Below are 19,632 nucleotides of genomic sequence, written 5' to 3'. Positions count from 1 at the left end.
CTTGTTTGAAAAGTTTAACAATAAGAGCCTAACTATAATGCTCCCAGAATGCTCTCTGGTTAGATGCAAATGTTTGCAGAAGCTTGTAAGTAAGAGTGATCAGGAATGTGGAATTCCTATCCCCGCAGGACATATTGTTTGGGGTGAAGGGCAACAAGTTTTCATGTTTATTTTGCCTATGGACAAGTAGGCCCCACCTCCTACAGCCCAAACCCTTTGGCTGCCAGTTTACAGAGAAGGGAACTGGCTGCAGTTGAGGTAATATGTGTGTCCATATGCTAATGCTGTTTTAACTTGTATTTATGGTTCATTAATTAACAACCTTAATTATTAGGGTGGGCGCTGTACATAGGCATTGTAAGGCCACACTGCACTGCTGACAGTGGTTCCAGTAAAAAAAGAAAAAGTGTATACACATGTTTGAAACGTTTAACAGAGGCTAAGTATAATGCTCCCAGAAGGCTCTCTGATTAGATGCAAATATTTGCAGAAGCTTGTAAGCAAGAGTGATGATTCTTTGCTTTGAAAATGAAATGTTCAGAAAAAATGCAATTAGGAAAAAAAACGTTACAGAACTATGAACTTTTAGATGCTATATCTTTGTAGCGTCATTTAGTAAAATCTATTGATGCATGCTAGTATTTCCCAAAAATATTCCTAATGGAAAATCAGTGTAACCATTTTCAACATGATTATAGGAAGCATGAAAATAAACAAGCACTGGCAAAGCCAACCAATCTGACATCTTGTGTGAGTCTCTTGGTTTTGTCGATGCATGTCTTGTTTTGACATGACTTTTGTAGCACTTTATTGTTGTGGGAGCTGTCAGGCCCTCATCATTGTAACAAACACTTGCAAAAAGAAAAAAAAACATTTTTGGTTTCAAAAAAGCACACACTGCCACTAGTGGCATAGCAAAGGCCCTGCAGCCCCTCTCCAGGGGGCCCCTTTAGCACAGCACCTGCCCTGAGTGAGTCTGGAAGGGAGGCACTCCATGTTCTTTGCATGGAGGGCCTCCAGTTTTGTTACACCACTGATTGCCACAGTGGTTCCTGGCACTTAACAAAACTACTTTGTGTGCCAACATGCTCCTTGTGGAAGAGCAGAATGCGATCACTCACAGTAAAGCCAGCCAATAGGTAGAGAGAGAAATAGAAGTTTAATAAAAACAAAGGCCCTCATTACAACCTTGGCGATCTTTAAAAAAAATCGCTGAGGCTGCGGGAGACAGAATACTGCCAGTGCCGGCGGCATTTCTGGCTCCTTATTATGGCTTTTCCGCTGGGCCAGCAGACGGTAACAGTGTTACCGTCCGCTGGCCCAGCGGAAAAGTCACATCAACATTGCTGCCGGCTCGTGATAGAGCCGGCGGCAATGCTGATGTGCAGCAGGTGAAGTAGCACCCGTCGCACATTTCACTGCCCAAAATTCGGGTATTGAAATGCGTGACGGGGATATGCCTGGGGGCCCCTGCACTTCCCATGCCAAGTGCATGGGAAGTGCAGGGGCCCCCAGGGGCACCCCAAGACCCCCTTACCGCCAGCCTTTCCATGGCAGTGTTTACCACCGTGGCCAGGCTGGTGGTCGGGGATTATGACCGCCAGGCAAAAGCCTGGCGGTATAGTGGAGGGGCTGGCGGTATGGCCGTGGCTATTGCGCCACGGTCATAATAGCTGGAGTAACACCGCCAGCCTGTTGGCGGTGTTAAGCCCAGCTTACCGCCGGCCGCCAGGGTCGTAATGAGGCCCAAAATGTCTTTGTTAACGCCAGACCTAATTAGGGTCGCAGTTCTTAAAGAAAGTCACAAAAGTGCACCTGCAGTATGTGTCTTTGAATTACTAGCTTTCATGAATTCACAAGAACTTAAAAAAGTAGACAAGGAAATCGTACTCCTCAAAAAGATTTGTTAACTGTATTTTAGCATGAGCAGATATGCATGAGTAGATTTGCTCATGTGAAAATATATTGAGCATTTACAAGTTCACTTTCCCTCCAACCACTTTTTTCCCAACCCTGGAGGAACTTCTACTTCTTCCTTTGTCAGGAGTAAACTTCCAACCTTTCTCATTATGGGAAAAGATTAGAGAAGAGTTGGTGAAAATCCTTAAAACATGCAAGTCAGTTGGTTTGCAGATCCAAAGACATTCCAGCCCTGGAACTATTGCTTACTGCTCCCTCGAGCCCCAGTATATAGATCTGCGGAAAGATGGCAAAATAAAGAAATTGCTTTTTTAGGGATTGATATTGAAAGTATTCAAGAGCTATTGTAGCAGTAGCCCTGGCAAAATCAGAGAGGCTATTACCAGAGTTCTTACTTAATGAGATTGCTGCCATAAGTTGTCACTGCACTATATGCACCAAAGGGACAAGTAGATTTTTTTTACAGGACAAGTAGATTTAAGAAGCAACCTGTCCCATGAACAAGTAGATATTTTATTAAATTCCACACCCCTGACTCATATTGTGACTTCTTCCCTTGCTTCATAATTCGTTTTTATTGCTATCAAGAATGGATCTTGAACACTAAAATAAACAAGAGTCAATACAACTATGCTTTTTATATATTATTGCTGAATTTTCCCTGGGTGGGCTAGAATTATACATGAATGGGTGGATTCCACACAGCTCTAAAACTGTTTGGAATTTAGCCACTTCCTTGACCTTTTCAAATAGAGTTACTGAGCTTGAAGTGGGGAAATACCTTGCTATCAAGAATGCAACCTCTATTGTTTATCCTACTACACCAGGCTGAGGCCTTGCCCAATATGTCAGACCCACTAGATAACTAGGATAGAGCAATATGTGTCATCAGCAATTTTCTTACTAGATATTGCTCTGAAAAGGAACAAAGTGCCCAGCTAAGGACTCCTCCTAAGGGTGTTGCCGACGTTTATGAATTCTCTATGGATGCCACATTTGGAGACTAGGCTAAGTTGTAGAAGGAAGACCTTAAGACTTTTAGAAGAGCAACAGTATCTGGAGGAACAACAACAGTTGGAAGAAGGAGAAATTCCTGGGCCTTTTGATGACTTCCAGGGATTGGATACTGCTAGTGGGTTGGATTCGTCCCCTGAGTGGGAGCTTTTATCCCCTGAAGGTGAAGCAACTACCTACCATGGGGCGATTAGGAAGGCGGCAAAGTTTTGGGACTTACTACTGCCTGCGTCAGAGTTAAAAAACAATATTCTGACAGAGGTTCTACATCCATCAGCTTCCTGTTCAGAGCCCCTTCTCCCATTCAATGACGCTTTGACAGAACCCATAGTAGAAATATGGAAGAAACCGGTTACTGCATCTGTGGTTTCAAAGACTGTAGCCAGAAGTTACAAAGTTGCTTCAGGTGATCTTAAATTTTTGTCCCAACACCGCAAAACTTGGTGGTACAAACTTCTAGTTCTTCAAGATCGGCTCCAGGATCATTCCCTACAACACCATCTAATAGGGAGTCAAAGCGCATGGAGCAGTGGGCAAAGAAATGCTCCTCCTCAGAGAGCATGGCCGTAAAATCTCTGAATGCAACTTGTTTACTGGGGAGATACATTTATGCCCTAACGGATACGGCAAAGGAGGCCGTCCCTAAATTGCCGCAGGAAGCACAGAAACATTTTAGTGCACTGTTGTAGGACAGTTAAGCGGCAGCTAAGCAGGTGATTCACTCAGGTCTGGACACTGTGGACTCAGTTGTTAGTCATGGGGACTTCCATTGCGACTAGGAGACATGCTTGACTCAGAGGTTCTGGTTTTTCCTGTGATGTGCAGGCTACATTGATGGGCCTCCCATTTGATGGTGTAAGATTGTTTGGGGCAAAGGTGGACTCGGCCCTGGAAAGGTTCAAGGATAGCAGAGCCCCTGCAAGCTCTTTGTGCCTTCAGGCTTCTTTTACGCCCTTCAGACCTTCCTGCAGATTCAGAGGGTTTGGCCGTGGGTCTTCCTTTTGTGGGAGGCAGAAGTCCCAATTCCAACAGCCTGTCAAACCTCTCTACACGTCCTATAGGGTGTCGTGTGAGAGTTCCTCCTCCTCTTCATCCTCTGGGGGAATCCAGCCAGGTAAGCAGCCCTAATTCTCGCTCCATTCACCAGCATGTCCTTCCCGTAGGTGGAAGGCTGTTGCATTTTGTCCACAAATGGGAGTTAGTAACATTGGACTCTTGGGTTTTGAGCCTAGTGAAAAAATGTTATGCCCTTCCCTTTCGGAAGTTTCCTCCCCCTTTCCCTCCCCTCATTCATTTTATTCAGAAGAACATCTCCTTTTGCTTCAGCAGGAGGTGTACACCCTTTTGTTAAAAGATGCAGTGGAGTTGGTTCCGGAGCAGGAAAGTGATCAGGGATGTTATTCAAGGTATTTCCTGTTTCCCAGGAAGGATGGTTGATTTGGGGCCTGTCTTGGACCTGAGGATTTTGAATTGGTTCCTCAAACAGGAAAAGTTTAAAATGCTGACCCTAGCACTGGTGCTTCTTGTGTTGAACAAGGAGGACTGGATGGTGTCCATTGACTTGCAGGATGCCTATTTTCATATCCCTATTCTGAAGTCACGCAGGAAGTATGTCCAGTTCATGGTAGGGTCACAGCACTACCATTTTGCAGTCCTTCTTTTTGGTCTGACTTCCGCACCTCGAGTCTTCACAAAGGTGATAGCAGTGGTTGCACCCGACCTCAGAAGGAAGGGAATATACCTGGACGATTGGCTGATCAAAGCGGAGTCCCCAGAGTTTGTGCCATATCATTTGCAGGTGACAACCCAGTTGTTGTTCAACCTAGGCTTGACAGTAAATGTGCCCAAGTCTCACCTGGAGCCCTCTCAATGCCTCCTTTTCTTAGGGGCAGTACTGGATACAACATTGAATCAGGCCTACCCTCCACCCCAGAGGGTTCTGGACCTTCTGTTGATGATTCAAATGTTTGAGATGGCTGTTCCAGTCCTCAAGGTCCTACGTCTGCTTGCTTCCTGTATCCTGTTGGTCACTCACACACGTTGGCACATGAGGGCTCTCCAATGGTGCCTCCGCAAACAGTGGCTTCGACACAAAGGGGATCTCGAGGAGTCGATAAATATCTCCAAAGATGCTGGGGTGGATCTGCAATAGTGGTCAGTGGCCGGTAACCTCTATCTGGGAAGGCCGTTTTGACTTCCGCCTCCGGTGACCACAGTCATAACGGATGCTTCCACTCTAGTGTGGGAAGCTCATATGAGGGACCTGGAGATCAAAGGCCTTTGGTCTCCAGTAGAACAGATGTTTCACATCAATCTGTTGAAATTGTGGGTGATGCATCTGCTTCTCAAGGCCTTCCTCCCGTCCATTCGCGGTCAGTCGGTACAAGTCTTAACAGACCACACTACCGCGATGTGGTACATTAATAAGCTGGGAGGAGCAGAGTCGTACCTTCTCTGTAGAGAGGCTCTACGACTCTGGTCATGGGCAAAGGACCTTCGGATTTGCATAGTAGCAAGCCATCTGTCCGGAGTGCTCGACGTACTTGCGGGCAGTCTCAGTCTGCACTTTTTTGCCGATCACGAGTGGCGTCTCCATCCGGACGTGGTTCTTCACGTCTTCCGGATTTGAAGAGCACCTCAGACAGACCTGTTTGCCCCTCACAAGAACGCACACTGCCGTCGTTCTGCAGCCTCCAGTATCTGATGCAAGGGGCGTTGGGGGACGTTTTCCAGCTGACCCGGAGCGACCAGCTGCTTTTCAGGTTCCCTCCCATACCCTTGATTTCTCGAGGTCTGAGGAAGATTTGCCAAGAACAGGTCCAAGTCAAATGTAATAGCACCGGATTGGCCAAGAAGGGTGTGGTAGACAGACATTCTTAAACTCTCACCGTGCCCTCCACTCCGTCTCCCTCACAAGGCAGACCACCTCTTGCAGTCACAGGGGCAGGTTCTATACTCCCACCTCCAGAGCCTGCACCTACGTACCTGGAGATTGAATGGGGCATTCAGAGTACTTTTTCTCTCCCTCCAGAAGTGGTGGATGTGATCTTATTGGCCAGGTGACACTCCACCAAGACTGTCTGTGCTTGTAGATTGGCAAAATGTGTTACTTGGTGTGGAGAGAGACAAATTGATCCCTTAAAGGCCCATTTATCTAATATTTTGCAGTTTGCTCTTTCCTTAGCACAGAAAGGTTGCGCAGTTGCGATAGTGAAACGGTGTTTATCAACACTGTCTACTTTTCTTTGCCTACCTGATCAATCTTCCTTATTTAAGTCCCCTATAGTTCGTAGGTTCCTTAAAGGCTTAACAAACAAGTTTCCTCCCACTCCGTTTATAATGCCTCAGTGGGATTTTAATTTAGTTTTGACTTTTTTGATGGGTTCAACGTTTGAACCTATGCATCCTTGCCCGTTGAGGCTCTTAGTTTTTTAAGACAGTTTTTCTAACAGCCATCACGTCGGCTAGATGTGTGAGTGAGCTTCAGGCTTTTATGTGAAACCACCTTTCACTACCTTTCATTCTAACAAAGTGGTGCTGAGAACCAGGACGGCTTTCCCTCCTAAGGTAGTCACTCCCTTCCATCTGGGACAATCTATAACTCTTCTGTCCTTTTACCCTCCTCACCATCCATCAAAGGAGGAGGAAAGGCTGCATCGCTTGGATCCGTGAAGGGCCCTAAGCTTCTACATAGAAAGGACAAGAAACTTCAGAATTGATGATCAGCTCTTCATTGAATATGTGGGCAAAATGAAGGGCAGAGCCATCCATAAGAGGACTCTTTCAAGGTGGGTCATTCTTTGCATAAATATTTGATATTCTCTAGCAAAGAAAGTTCCTCCTGAGGGCATTAGGGCCCATTCCGCTAGGACTAAGTCTGCCACTTTGGCTAGAGGTGTGGCAGTTGCTGATATTTGTAAGGCAGCAACTTGGGCTTCCCTCCACACTTTTGCAAAGCATTATTGTTTAGACTCGTAAGTGAGGAGGGATGGCCATTTTGCCCGTTATGCTTTGCAGGACTTTTTGGTTTGACCAGTCGGGCACCCGCCTCGGAGTGTGGGACTGCTTTGGGGTTCTATTCATAAGATGTGGAATCCACAGGTAGTTGTATCCATCAGAAGAACAAGTTACTTACCTTTTGGTAATGCTTTTTCTGATGGATACAGTAGCTCCCTGTGGATTCCTCACAGTCCCACCCGCCTCCCCGTTGCCTGTCTTGTCATACTAAGAGTACTATTGATGTTATATATATATATATATATATATATATATATATATATATATATGTTTTATGTGCATTTGATTTTTATATATATGTATAAAGGATTTTTTAATGTATATATATTGAGTTGGCACATGTTGTGCTTGCTTGTAATGTCGGTATTCACCTGTTTGCCTCAAAGGCACGGTACAAAGTGGTGAAACTGACATCAGCACGCTGGAGAAACTGACATCAGCACGCTGGAGAAGACGTCTTATGGCTCCAATGACGTCAGATGGAGTTGCGTGCGGAGCCGCACAATTGTGACACCGATGTGTAGAGTTAGGAAAAAATGTCGATCTAAAACTGGCACATTGGGAGAATTCATAAGGTGATTAATCCACAGGTAGCTACTGTATCCACCTGACAAAGTGTTACCGACGGTAAGTAACTTGTACGTTTCTGCCTCTGTCATCTCTAAGAATCCACATCCTAGGAAGCCTGACATTTTACATGTAATTCTATTTTTTTAATCTTTAATTTCTAATAGTTCTAATCTTTATCCTAGGATGTATTTTGACACATCTAAATGCCCCAGAATTTACTATTGTATAATTAGCTCTACATAGTTTGTTATGCAGAGGAGCTCCGTAGTAATGTTTTTGCACATAACCGTTCTGTTTTCCGCATTTCAGCTTTTGTACGTCGTGCCTGCAGGAGTGTCTCAAACCAAGAAAACCGGTTTGCGGCGTGTGCCGCTCTAGCTTAACACCTGGCACAAGAGCCCTAGAATTGGAAAAGCTCATTGAATCAACGGAATCTACGTGCAGAGGCTGTGATAAAAAAGTATGTCAATTACCACAAGCGACTGCCTGTTTTTCTGATACGTACCCACTTTGAAGGTGCTTGAGGGCTGCTAATTTAAGTGTCCCTTATATCAGTACGTAACTGTTGTGTCCCCTCTGTCAGTACTTAACTGTTATGTGTGCAAGTTGTTTTTAAAATAGCAGTTCAGGACCTGCTTAGAATATTATGGAGGGAGAGGAGGCCTCAATTATGGCTACTCCATATTGGAATGCTTTCTTTATTTATGGTAAGAAAACTCCAATTCTAGTATACCTTGGAGTGTTGTGATTTAACATTGCACGAGCAGAAGCAATTGGAAATAACTTAGTTTTACATATTAGTTAACAAATGTCATAAAAAAATTCAGGTTTAACTCCAATAACTAAGGAAATGTTCTTCAAAGTGGAACTTGCAGCAGAGTTCTCTGCTTCATCTGTAGCACTGTAACTATTGGCATACTTTATAAAAGCAATTAAAACAGTGCTTTTTTTAGGTCAAAGCTTCCAGACCGTTCAGCGGTCTGGTTTGCTGAAAACGTCTTGTGGTCTTTCTGCTAGCTTCCCTGGTCTTCCGTTCTGCCCAGTGCTTACCATTGACTTTGTGGTTTGTAACTCACAGTTGCTTGCTTTCTAGTTGCTGACTTTGTTTGTGTTAGGCTGTCCAGTGTGAGTTAGTCCATTCCATGGAGCATAGCCTGTTTATTCTTCCACAATTGCTCACTTTCTGTAAACAGGCCTATACATTTTGTTCTTGTCACATTTGCTGTGCATTCAGAGACAGGGCCCAGATTTCAGGCTCTGTCTTCAGAGGGAGGTTAGTGTTCACTTTGCTTTCTCTGTCTTCAAAGTGAAAGTATTTATCTTTCAATCTCTGGGAGTGAAATGAAAAGCTTTTTTTCTAGCACACAACAACATTTTAATGCATGTAAATGAACTGTGAAAATATTTCAGATTATGGCTGAATTAGGAGAGCACAAATGCACGTTTTTTTTATCCTTAAGTGTGCTGAAAAGGAATATATGAATGCAATCAAAAGAAATATATACACTAGGTGATGATATTTCAACACATTATCATTTTAACATGGTAAAGATTTACCAGTAAAAGTGATATCTCTGCAAATGTAATGGTCATTTCAATTTAAAATGTGTTGTCTGTAATGCCAGTGCAGTATCGCACCTTGCATACTCCACACTGCGCCACTCCACAACAAACTACTCCACTCTGTGCCACTCTACGCCTTTCCACTCTACCGCACTCCACTCCACAATACTCCACACCAATCAACTCTGCCACTCTACTCCACCGTAGACAAAAGAACTTTACTCCATGGAACGTCCTCTTTGCCATTCCACGTCACCTTGCTCCACTGTATGCCTTTCCATTCTACACTCGACAGTACACTGCTGCCCTCTACATCACTCTCTGCCACTCCACCCTCTGCCCCTCCACTCTATTTCATGCCCCTCCAATCTATTTCATGCCCCTCCAATCTAAGCACCCTCAGTTTGTGCCCTTCCACTCTATGCAATCCACTTTATGCCACTGTACTCGGACACATCGTTCTTCTCAATATCACTAACTTTTAGCCATGCTGAACAGCAGCCACGCTGTTCTACAACATGGCTAAAACAAATTGGCAAAGCCAAGCGCTCTTGCATAAGTGTGACCCATTGGCTTGGCAAATGCTTGTTATTGACTGGAATGCATGTTTGTAAGTGGTGTCTGTAGCTCTTCACCCACTTCATTATGAGATGTCCACACCGTCCAGTTACCAATAATAGTCAGTGTACCACAATAGAAGACTAAAATCAGCATCACCAACAAAAAAAACGAAGCTGTTGGTGAAAATAAATAGTTATGTTTTTTTTCACATTGAGAGACCATATCCAATCACAGAGCTTAGTGATCGGATTCAATAGAGCAACCCCAATAAAGATCAGGTCAGGTGATCTATTTCTAACAAAAATAAGTTAAAAGAAAATTCCAGAAGAGTAGAGAATGTATACTGGGCTATGGAGGGTATTTTAAATCTGATGGTTTTGGCAGTCTGGAGTTATGCTTCGGCAGAGAGAATCAACGGTGTCCTTGCTTTGACTTTGGCATCCTCAGAAGTACCAGCAAGGCAGCATTCTGCGTTGTAGTTTCTGATTGAGGCACCGTAGCAGCCTCATGTACGTTAACACCCATTAGGAAGCTTAAGGTGTAGTTAGTAGTAGTCTCCCTCACATAACTTACAGATATACAATACTAAAAAGAACCCTGACATTCTTAAAAATAAGTTCTATTTCTTAATACTTCATGGGCATGTGGTATCCTTTAATTGCTTATGCTGAGGTATTTTATTTCCTTCTACAGCTACTTTTACAGATATTATTCTGTCAGGCCTTACTGAAATTTAGGATTGAAAGCACATACATACACCTATACAAGAGTTATTGGCTTTTGCAATGTGTTTTTGCCATGTTGTACATCAGCGTGACTGCTGTTCTGCATGGCTAAAAGTTAGTGGTGTGAAGTGTGGTAGAATGGAGTGGGGGTAGTAGAGTTGTAGAGTGGAGTATGGGGAGTAAAGTGTCGTACAGGTGAGTGGAGTAGAGTAAGGTTCAATCGTTCAGTGGCAGAGAGTGGTGTGGAATGGGGTGGAATATGGTGCAGTGGGTTGGAGTGGACAGGCTGTGGGGTGGATTGGTGTAGAGTGGGGTGGATTGGATTGAATGGAGTGGGGTGGATCGGATTGAATGGAGTGGGGTGGATTGCAATGGGGTGTGATAGATTGGAGTGGGGTGATTCTATTAGATTGGGGTGAGTGGATTGGACAGAAGTGATAGGACTGGGGTGGGGCGGATTGGATTGGATTGGGATGATTTGGAATGGGGTTCATTAGATTGACTGGAGTGGGGTGGGTTGGAATTATTTGATTGGGGTGAACTGGAGTGGGGTAGATTGGATAATGGAGTGGATTGGACTGAAGTTGAGTGGATGGAATGGGGTGGGGTGGATTGGACTAGAGTGAGGTGGATTGGGCTAATGTGCGGTGGAGTGGAGTGAAGTGGGGTAGATTGGAATGGGGTTGACTGGATTGAATTGGAATAGGGTGGAGTGGACTGCATTGGGGTGGGATGGAGTGGGGTGGGTTGGATTGGAGTGGGTGGGCTGGATTGTAATGGAATGTGGTGGTTTGGAGTGGGGTGGGTTTAAGTAGAGTGGGTGGGTTGGACTGGAGTAGGATGGGTCGGACTGGAGTGGGATAGGTTTCCCTGGAGTGGGTTGGATTGTGGTGAATTAGATTGGAGTGGGTTAAATTGGATTGGGGTGGATTGGTGTAGAGTGGAGAGAATTGCGACGGAGTGGAGAGAATTGCGACGGAGTGGAGAGAATTGCGACGGAGTGGAGAGAATTGCATTGCGACGGAGTGGAGAGAATTGCATTGCGACGGAGTGGAGAGAATTGCATTGCGACGGAGTGGGGTGACTTACGACGGAGTGGGGTGACTTACGACGGAGTGGGGTGACTTACGACGGAGTGGGGTGACTTACGACGGAGTGGGGTGACTTGCGACGGAGTGGGGTGACTTGCGATGGAGTAGGGTGAATTGGACATGGGGTTAGATGGACTGGATTGGACCGGGTTGTCTGGAGTAGGGCAGATTAGAGTGGTTTGCAGTGGGGCAGATTAGAGTGGGGCAGAATATTATGGATTGGAGAGGGGTAGGTTGTTTTTGTTTGGAATGAGAAAGATTGTTTTGGAGTGGAACAGGGCAGATTGTTTTGGATTGGAGAAGGGCAGATTGTTTTGGATTGGAGAAGGGCAGTTTGTTTTGGATTGGAGAGGGGCAGTTTGTTTTGGATTGGAGAGGGGCATTTTGTTTTGGATTGGAGAGGGGCATTTTGTTTTGGATTGGAGAGGGGCATTTTGTTTTGGATTGGAGAGGGGCATTTTGTTTTGGATTGGAGAGGGGCATTTTGTTTTGGATTGGAGAGGGGCATTTTGTTTTGGATTGGAGAGGGGCAGTTTGTTTTGGATTGGAGAGGGGCAGTTTGTTTTGGATTGGAGAGGGGCAGATTGTTTTGGATTGGAGAGGGGCAGATTGTTTTGGATTGGAGAGGGGCAGATTGTTTTGGATTGGAGAGGGGCAGATTGTTTTGGACTGGAGAGGGACAGATTGTTTTGGACTGGAGAGGGACAGATTGTTTTGGATTGGAGTGGGGAAGATTGTTTTGGATTGGAGTTGGGCAGATTGGAGTGGTTTGCAGTGGGGCAGATTGGAGTGGAGCAGATTGTTTTGGATTGGAGTGGGTGCAGATTGGTTTTGGGCATATTGTTTTGGATTGGGAAGGGGAAGATTGTTTTGGATTGGAATGAGACAGATTGTTTTGGATTGGAGTGGGGCAGACTGGAGCATTACAGACTGGAGAGTGGCAAATTGTTATGGTTTGAAGAGGGGCAGATTGTTGTGGATTGGAGTGGGGCAGATTGTTGTGGATTGGAGTGGGGCAGATTGTTGTGGATTGGAGCGGGGCAGATTGTTGTGGATTGGAGCGGGGCAGATTGTTGTGGATTGGAGCGGGGCAGATTGTTGTGGATTGGAGCGGGGCAGATTGTTGTGGATTGGAGCGGGGCAGATTGTTGTGGATTGGAGTGGGGCAGATTGTTGTGGATTGGAGTGGGGCAGATTGTTGTGGATTGGAGTGGGGCAGATTGTTGTGGATTGGAGTGGGGCAGATTGTTGTGGATTGGAGTGGGGCAGATTGTTGTGGATTGGAGTGGGGCAGATTGTTGTGGATTGGAGTGGGGCAGATTGTTGTGGATTGGAGTGGGGCAGATTGTTGTGGATTGGAGTGGGGCAGATTGTTGTGGATTGGAGTGGGGCAGATTGTTGTGGATTGGAGTGGGGCAGATTGTTGTGTATTAGAGGTGGGACAGATTGTTGTGGACTGGAGTGGGGCAGATTGCATTGGATTGCAGTGGCCGATTCTTTTGCATTGGAGTGGGAGAGATAGTTTTTGTTTGTACTGGGACAGATTGGAGTGGGGCAGATTGTTTTGATTGGAGTAGGGTAGGCTGGATTAGGGCAGCTCGTTTTGGATTGGAGTGTGGCAGCTCGTTTTGGATTGGAGTGTGGCAGCTCGTTTTGGATTGGAGTGTGGCAGCTCGTTTTGGATTGGAGTGTGGCAGCTCGTTTTGGATTGGAGTGTGGCAGCTCGTTTTGGATTGGAGTGTGGCAGCTCGTTTTGGATTGGAGTGTGGCAGCTCGTTTTGGATTGGAGTGTGGCAGCTCGTTTTGGATTGGAGTGTGGCAGCTCGTTTTGGATTGGAGTGTGGCACTTTTCTTTGGATTGGAGTGTGGCACTTTTCTTTGGATTGGAGTGTGGCACTTTTCTTTGGATTGGAGTGTGGCACTTTTCTTTGGATTGGAGTGTGGCACTTTTCTTTGGATTGGAGTGTGGCACTTTTCTTTGGATTGGAGTGTGGCACTTTTCTTTGGATTGGAGTGTGGCACTTTTCTTTGGATTGGAGTGGGCATATTACTTTGGATTGAGTGGGCATATTACTTTGGATTGAGTGGGCATATTACTTTGGATTGGAGTTGGGCTGATTGTTTTGGATTGGAGTGGGGCAGATTGTTTTGGATTGCTGTATTGGAGTGGGGCAGATTGTTTTGGATTGCTGTATTGGAGTGGGGCAGATTGTTTTGGATTGGAGTGGGGCAGATTGTTGTGGATTGGAGTGGGGCAGATTGTTGTGGATTGGAGTGGGGCAGATTGTTGTGGATTGGAGTGGGGCAGATTGTTGTGGATTGGAGTGGGGCAGATTGTTGTGGATTGGAGTGGGGCAGATTGTTGTGGATTGGAGTGGGGCAGATTGTTGTGGATTGGAGTGGGGCAGATTGTTTTGGATTGGAGTGGGGCAGATTGTTTTGGATTGGAGTGGGGCAGATTGTTTTGGATTGGAGTGGGGCAGATTGTTTTGGATTGGAGTGGGGCAGATTGTTTTGGATTGGAGTGGAGCCGATTGTTTTGGATTGGAGTGGAGCAGATTGTTTTGGATTGGAGTGGAGCAGATTGTTTTGGATTGGAGTGGAGCAGATTGTTTTGGATTGGAGTGGAGCAGATTGTTTTGGATTGGAGTGGAGCAGATTGTTTTGGATTGGAGTGGAGCAGATTGTTTTGGATTGGAGTGGAGCAGATTGTTTTGGATTGGAGTGGAGCAGATTGTTTTGGATTGGAGTGGGGCAGATTGTTTTGGATTGGAGTGGGGCAGATTGTTTTGGATTGCTGTATTGGAGTGGGGCAGATTGTTGTGGATTGGAGTGGGGCAGATTGTTGTGGATTGGAGTGGGGCAGATTGTTGTGGATTGGAGTGGGGCAGATTGTTGTGGATTGGAGTGGGGCAGATTGTTGTGGATTGGAGTGGGGCAGATTGTTGTGGATTGGAGTGGGGCAGATTGTTGTGGATTGGAGTGGGGCAGATTGTTTTGGATTGGAGTGGGGCAGATTGTTTTGGATTGGAGTGGGGCAGATTGTTTTGGATTGGAGTGGGGCAGATTGTTTTGGATTGGAGTGGGGCAGATTGTTTTGGATTGGAGTGGGGCAGATTGTTTTGGATTGGAGTGGGGCAGATTGTTTTGGATTGGAGTGGAGCAGATTGTTTTGGATTGGAGTGGAGCAGATTGTTTTGGATTGGAGTGGAGCAGATTGTTTTGGATTGGAGTGGGGCAGATTGTTTTGGATTTGAGAGGGGCAGATTGTTTTGGATTGGAGTGGGGCAGATTGTTTTGGATTGCTGTATTGGAGTGGGGCAGATTGTTTTGGATTGGAGTGGGGCAGATTGTTTTGGATTGGAGTGGGGCAGATTGTTGTGGATTGGAGTGGGGCAGATTGTTGTGGATTGGAGTGGGGCAGATTGTTGTGGATTGGAGTGGGGCAGATTGTTGTGGATTGGAGTGGGGCAGATTGTTGTGGATTGGAGTGGGGCAGATTGTTGTGGATTGGAGTGGGGCAGATTGTTGTGGATTGGAGTGGGGCAGATTGTTGTGGATTGGAGTGGGGCAGATTGTTGTGGATTGGAGTGGGGCAGATTGTTGTGGATTGGAGTGGGGCAGATTGTTGTGGATTGGAGTGGGGCAGATTGTTGTGGATTGGAGTGGGGCAGATTGTTGTGGATTGGAGTGGGGCAGATTGTTGTGGATTGGAGTGGGGCAGATTGTTTTGGATTGGAGTGGGGCAGATTGTTTTGGATTGGAGTGGGGCAGATTGTTTTGGATTGGAGTGGGGCAGATTGTTTTGGATTGGAGTGGGGCAGATTGTTTTGGATTGGAGTGGGGCAGATTGTTTTGGATTGGAGTGGGGCAGATTGTTTTGGATTGGAGTGGGGCAGATTGTTTTGGATTGGAGTGGGGCAGATTGTTTTGGATTGGAGTGGGGCAGATTGTTTTGGATTGGAGTGGGGCAGATTGTTTTGGATTGGAGTGGGGCAGATTGTTTTGGATTGGAGTGGGGCAGATTGTTTTGGATTGGAGTGGAGCAGATTGTTTTGGATTGGAGTGGAGCAGATTGTTTTGGATTGGAGTGGAGCAGATTGTTTTGGATTGGAGTGGAGCAGATTGTTTTGGATTGGAGTGGAGCAGATTGTTTTGGATTGGAGTGGGGCAGATTGTTTTGGATTGGAGAGGGGCAGATTGTTTTGGATTTGAGAGGGGCAGATTGTTTTGGATTTGAGAGGGGCAGATTGTTTTGGATTTGAGAGGGGCAGATTGTAATGGTTTGCGGTGTGGCAGATTGGAATGAAGCAGATTGTTTTGGATTGTAGTGGGTGCAGATTGGTTTTGGGGAGATTGTTATGGATTGGAGCGGGCAGATTGGTTTGGATTGGAATGGGACATATTTTTTGGGATTGGAATGGGTCAGATTGTTTTGGATTGAAATGGGGTAGATTGTTTAGGCCTGAAATGGGGCAGATTGTTGTGGATTGGATTTGGGCAGATTGTTGTGGATTGGATTTGGGCAGATTGTGGTGGATTGGAGTGGGGCAGATTGTGGTCGTGGATTGGAGTGGGGCAGATTGTGGTCGTGGATTGGAGTAGGGCAGATTGTGGTCGTGGATTGGAGTGGGGCAGACTGTGGTCGTGGATTGGAGTGGGGCAGACTGTGGTCGTGGATTGGAGTGGGGCAGACTGTGGTCGTGGATTGGAGTGGGGCAGACTGTGGTTGTGGATTGGAGTGGGGCAGACTGTGGTTGTGGATTGGAGTGGGGCAGACTGTGGTCGTGGATTGGAGTGGGGCAGACTGTGGTCGTGGATTGGAGTGGGGCAGACTGTGGTCGTGGATTGGAGTGGGGCAGACTGTGGTCGTGGATTGGAGTGGGGCAGACTGTGGTCGTGGATTGGAGTGGGGCAGACTGTGGTCGTGGATTGGAGTGGGGCAGATTGTGGTCGTGGATTGGAGTGGGGCAGATTGTGGTCGTGGATTGGAATGGGGCAGATTGTTTAGGGCTGAAATGGGGCAGATTGTGGTGGATTGGAGTGGGGCAGATTGTGGTGGATTGGAGTGGGGCAGATTGTGGTGGATTGGAGTGGGGCAGATTGTGGTGGATTGGAGTGGGGCAGATTGTGGTGGATTGGAATGGGGGAGATTGTGGTGGATTGGAGTGGGGCAGATTGTGGTGGATTGGAGTGGGGCAGATTGTGGTGCATTTGAATGGGGCAGATTGTGGTGCATTTGAATGGGGCAGATGGATGTGGACTGGAGGGGGGCAATTTGTTTTGTATTGGAATGGGGATGATTGTTTTGGATTGAAGTGGGCCATATTGTACTGGGACACTTTCCTTTGGATTGGACTGGGGCAAATTATTTTGGATTGCAGTGGCAGATTGGTTTGGATTGTAGTGGTGCAGTCTGGAGTGGGGTATATTATTTTGGATTGAAGTGGGGCAGACTGTTTTGGCATGGAGAGGGGTAGATTGTTTTGGATTGGAGTGTGTCATATTGTTGATTGGAGTAGGGCGCATTTGAGAAAGGCAGATTGGATTAGGGTGAGGTGGATTGATTGAGGCAGGGTGGAGTAGTTTGGGGCAGGGCAGAGCAAATTGGGTGGGCGGATTGGATTGGAGTGGGGCAGATTTGTTTTGGATTGGCTAGGGGCAGATTGTTTAGGATTGTAGTAAGGCAGATGGTAGAGGGACACATTGTTTAGGATTATAGTGGGGAAGATAGTTTAGGATTGTAGTGGGACCGACTAGACATGGGCATATTGTTTTAGATTGAAGTAGGGCAGATTATTTGAAATGGAGAAGGCAAATTTGATTTAGATTTTAGTGAGGCGGATAGGAATGGGGCATAGTGGAGTGGGGTAAATCATGGTGAGGTAGACTGGATTGGAGACTGACAGATTGTAGTAGGGCAGATTATAGTGGGGAAGATTAGAGTGCGTCATTGTTGTGGAGTGGGGCAGATTGCTTTAAATTAAAGTGGGGCAGATTGGAGTGAGGCAGATTGGAGAAGGACAGAATTATTTGGATAAAAGTGGAGCAGATTGGAGTGGGGCAGATTGTTGTGGATTACAGTGGGGCAAATTGGAGTGGGGCAGATTGTTGTGGATTGGAGTGGGGCAGATTGTTGTGGATTGGAGTGGGGCAGATTGTTGTGGATTGGAGTGGGGCAGATTGTTGTGGATTGGAGTGGGGCAGATTGTTGTGGATTGGAGTGGGGCAGATTGTTGTGGATTGGAGTGGGGCAGATTGTTGTGGATTGGAGTGGGGCAGATTGTTGTGGATTGGAGTGGGGCAGATTGTTGTGGATTGGAGTGGGGCAGATTGTTGTGGATTGGAGTGGGGCAGATTGTTGTGGATTGGAGTGGGGCAGATTGTTGTGGATTGGAGTGGGGCAGATTGTTGTGATTGTTGTGGATTGGAGTGGGGCAGATTGTTGTGGATTGGAGTGGGGCAGATTGTTGTGATTGTTGTGGATTGGAGTGGGGCAGATTGTTGTGATTGTTGTGGATTGGAGTGGGGCAGATTGTTTTGGATTGGAGTGGGGCAGATTGTTTTGGATTGGAGTGGGGCAGATTGTTTTGGATTGGAGTGGGGCAGATTGTTTTGGATTGGAGTGTGGCGGATTGTTTTGGGTTGGAGTGTGGCAAGACTGTGGCAAATTGTTTTGGGTTGGAGTGTTGCCGACTGGAGCAGGGCAAATTATTATGGATTGGAGAGGGGCAGATTGTTTTGGATTGAAATGGAACATATTGTTTTGTATTGGAGTGGGGCTGATTGTTTGGGGTTGGAGTGGGACATATTGTAGTGGGGCACTTTCCTTTGGAGTGGAGAGGGGCAGGTTGGAGTGGGGGAGACTGTTTTTGTTTGTGCTCGGACAGATTGGAATGGGGCAGATTGTTTTGATTGTAGTGGTGCAGACTGGAGTGGTGTAAATTACTTTGGATTGAAGTAGGACGGATGGTTTTGGATTGGGGTGTGCCATATTGTTTTGGATTGGTGTGAGGGTGCTTTTGAGTAGGGCGCATTGGAGTCGGGTGGATTGGATTGGAGTCAGGCAGATTGTTTTGGGTAGTAGTGGGGCAGATTGTTTTGGGTAGTAGTGGGGCAGATTGTTTTGGGTAGTAGTGGGGCAGATTGTTTTGGGTAGTAGTGGGGAAGATTGTTTTGGGTTGTAGTGGAGCAGATTGTTTTGAGTTGGAGTGGGGCAGAATGTTTTTGATTGAAGTGGGACAGATTGTGTTGGATTGGAGTGGAGTTTACTGGATTGGAGCAGTGCAGATAGAGTTGGAGTGGGGTAGATTGTTTTGGATTGGAGTGGGGCAGATTTCTTTTTGATTGGGTTGGGGCAGATTGTTTTGGTTTGTACAGGGACAGATGGTAGTGGGGCAGATTGTTTAGGATGGTAGTGGGGCAGATTGTTTAGGATTGTAGTGGAGCAGATTGTTTAGGATTGTAGTGGAGCAGATTGTTTAGGATTGTAGCGGGCAGATAGTTTAGGACTATAGTGGGACCGACCAGACTGGGGCAGATTGTTTTGGATTGAAGTGGGGCAGACTGTTTTGGAATGGAGTAGGCAAATTTGTTTTAGATTGGAGTGGGCGGATTGGAATAGGGAAGAGTGGAGTGGGGCAAATCATGGTGACTGGACTGGATTGGAGTGGGGTAGATTTCTTAGGATTGGAGTGGGACAGATTGTATTAGGGCAGATTGTAGTGGGGCGGATTGGAGTGAGACTTTGTTTTGGAGTGGAGTGGGGCAGATTGCTTTGGATTAGAGTGGGTCAGATTGGAGTGAGATATTGGATCAGCCAGCGTTATTTGGATAAAAGTGGGGCAAATTGTTTTGGATTAAATTGGGGCAGATTGGAGTGGGGCAGATTGTTGTGGATTGGAGTGGGGCAGATTGTTGTGGATTGGAGTGGGGCAGATTGTTGTGGATTGGAGTGGGGCAGATTGTTGTGGATTGGAGTGGGGCAGATTGTTGTGGATTGGAGTGGGGCAGATTGTTTTGGAGTGGGGTAGATTGTTTTGGATTTCGGTATCTGAGTGAGGCAGAATGTTTTGTATTGAAGGGAGACAGATTGGAGTGGGTGGGTTGGGAGTATTGGAGTGCAGCGGATTGGATTGGAGTATAGTGGCTTGCTTTGGGTTGGAGTGTGG

The 19,632-nt window shown here is 46.3% G+C and overlaps 1 protein-coding gene across 1 annotated transcript in view; it reads left to right on the top strand.

Moving 5' to 3' along the window:
* Nucleotides 1–19,632, top strand: part of RNF114 (ring finger protein 114) — a 145,756-nt gene that overhangs the window by 42,186 nt on the left and 83,938 nt on the right. Inside the window, exon 2 of the mRNA XM_069243655.1 lies at nt 7,831–7,981. Within this exon, the coding sequence (XP_069099756.1) occupies nt 7,831–7,981 (151 nt within the window). The remainder of the gene's footprint in view (nt 1–7,830; nt 7,982–19,632) is intronic.

The sequence above is a fragment of the Pleurodeles waltl genome, chromosome 7 (assembly GCF_031143425.1).
Source record: "Pleurodeles waltl isolate 20211129_DDA chromosome 7, aPleWal1.hap1.20221129, whole genome shotgun sequence".
Lineage (NCBI taxonomy): Eukaryota > Metazoa > Chordata > Amphibia > Caudata > Salamandridae > Pleurodeles > Pleurodeles waltl.
This window is presented reverse-complemented; position numbering and strand designations above follow the sequence as displayed.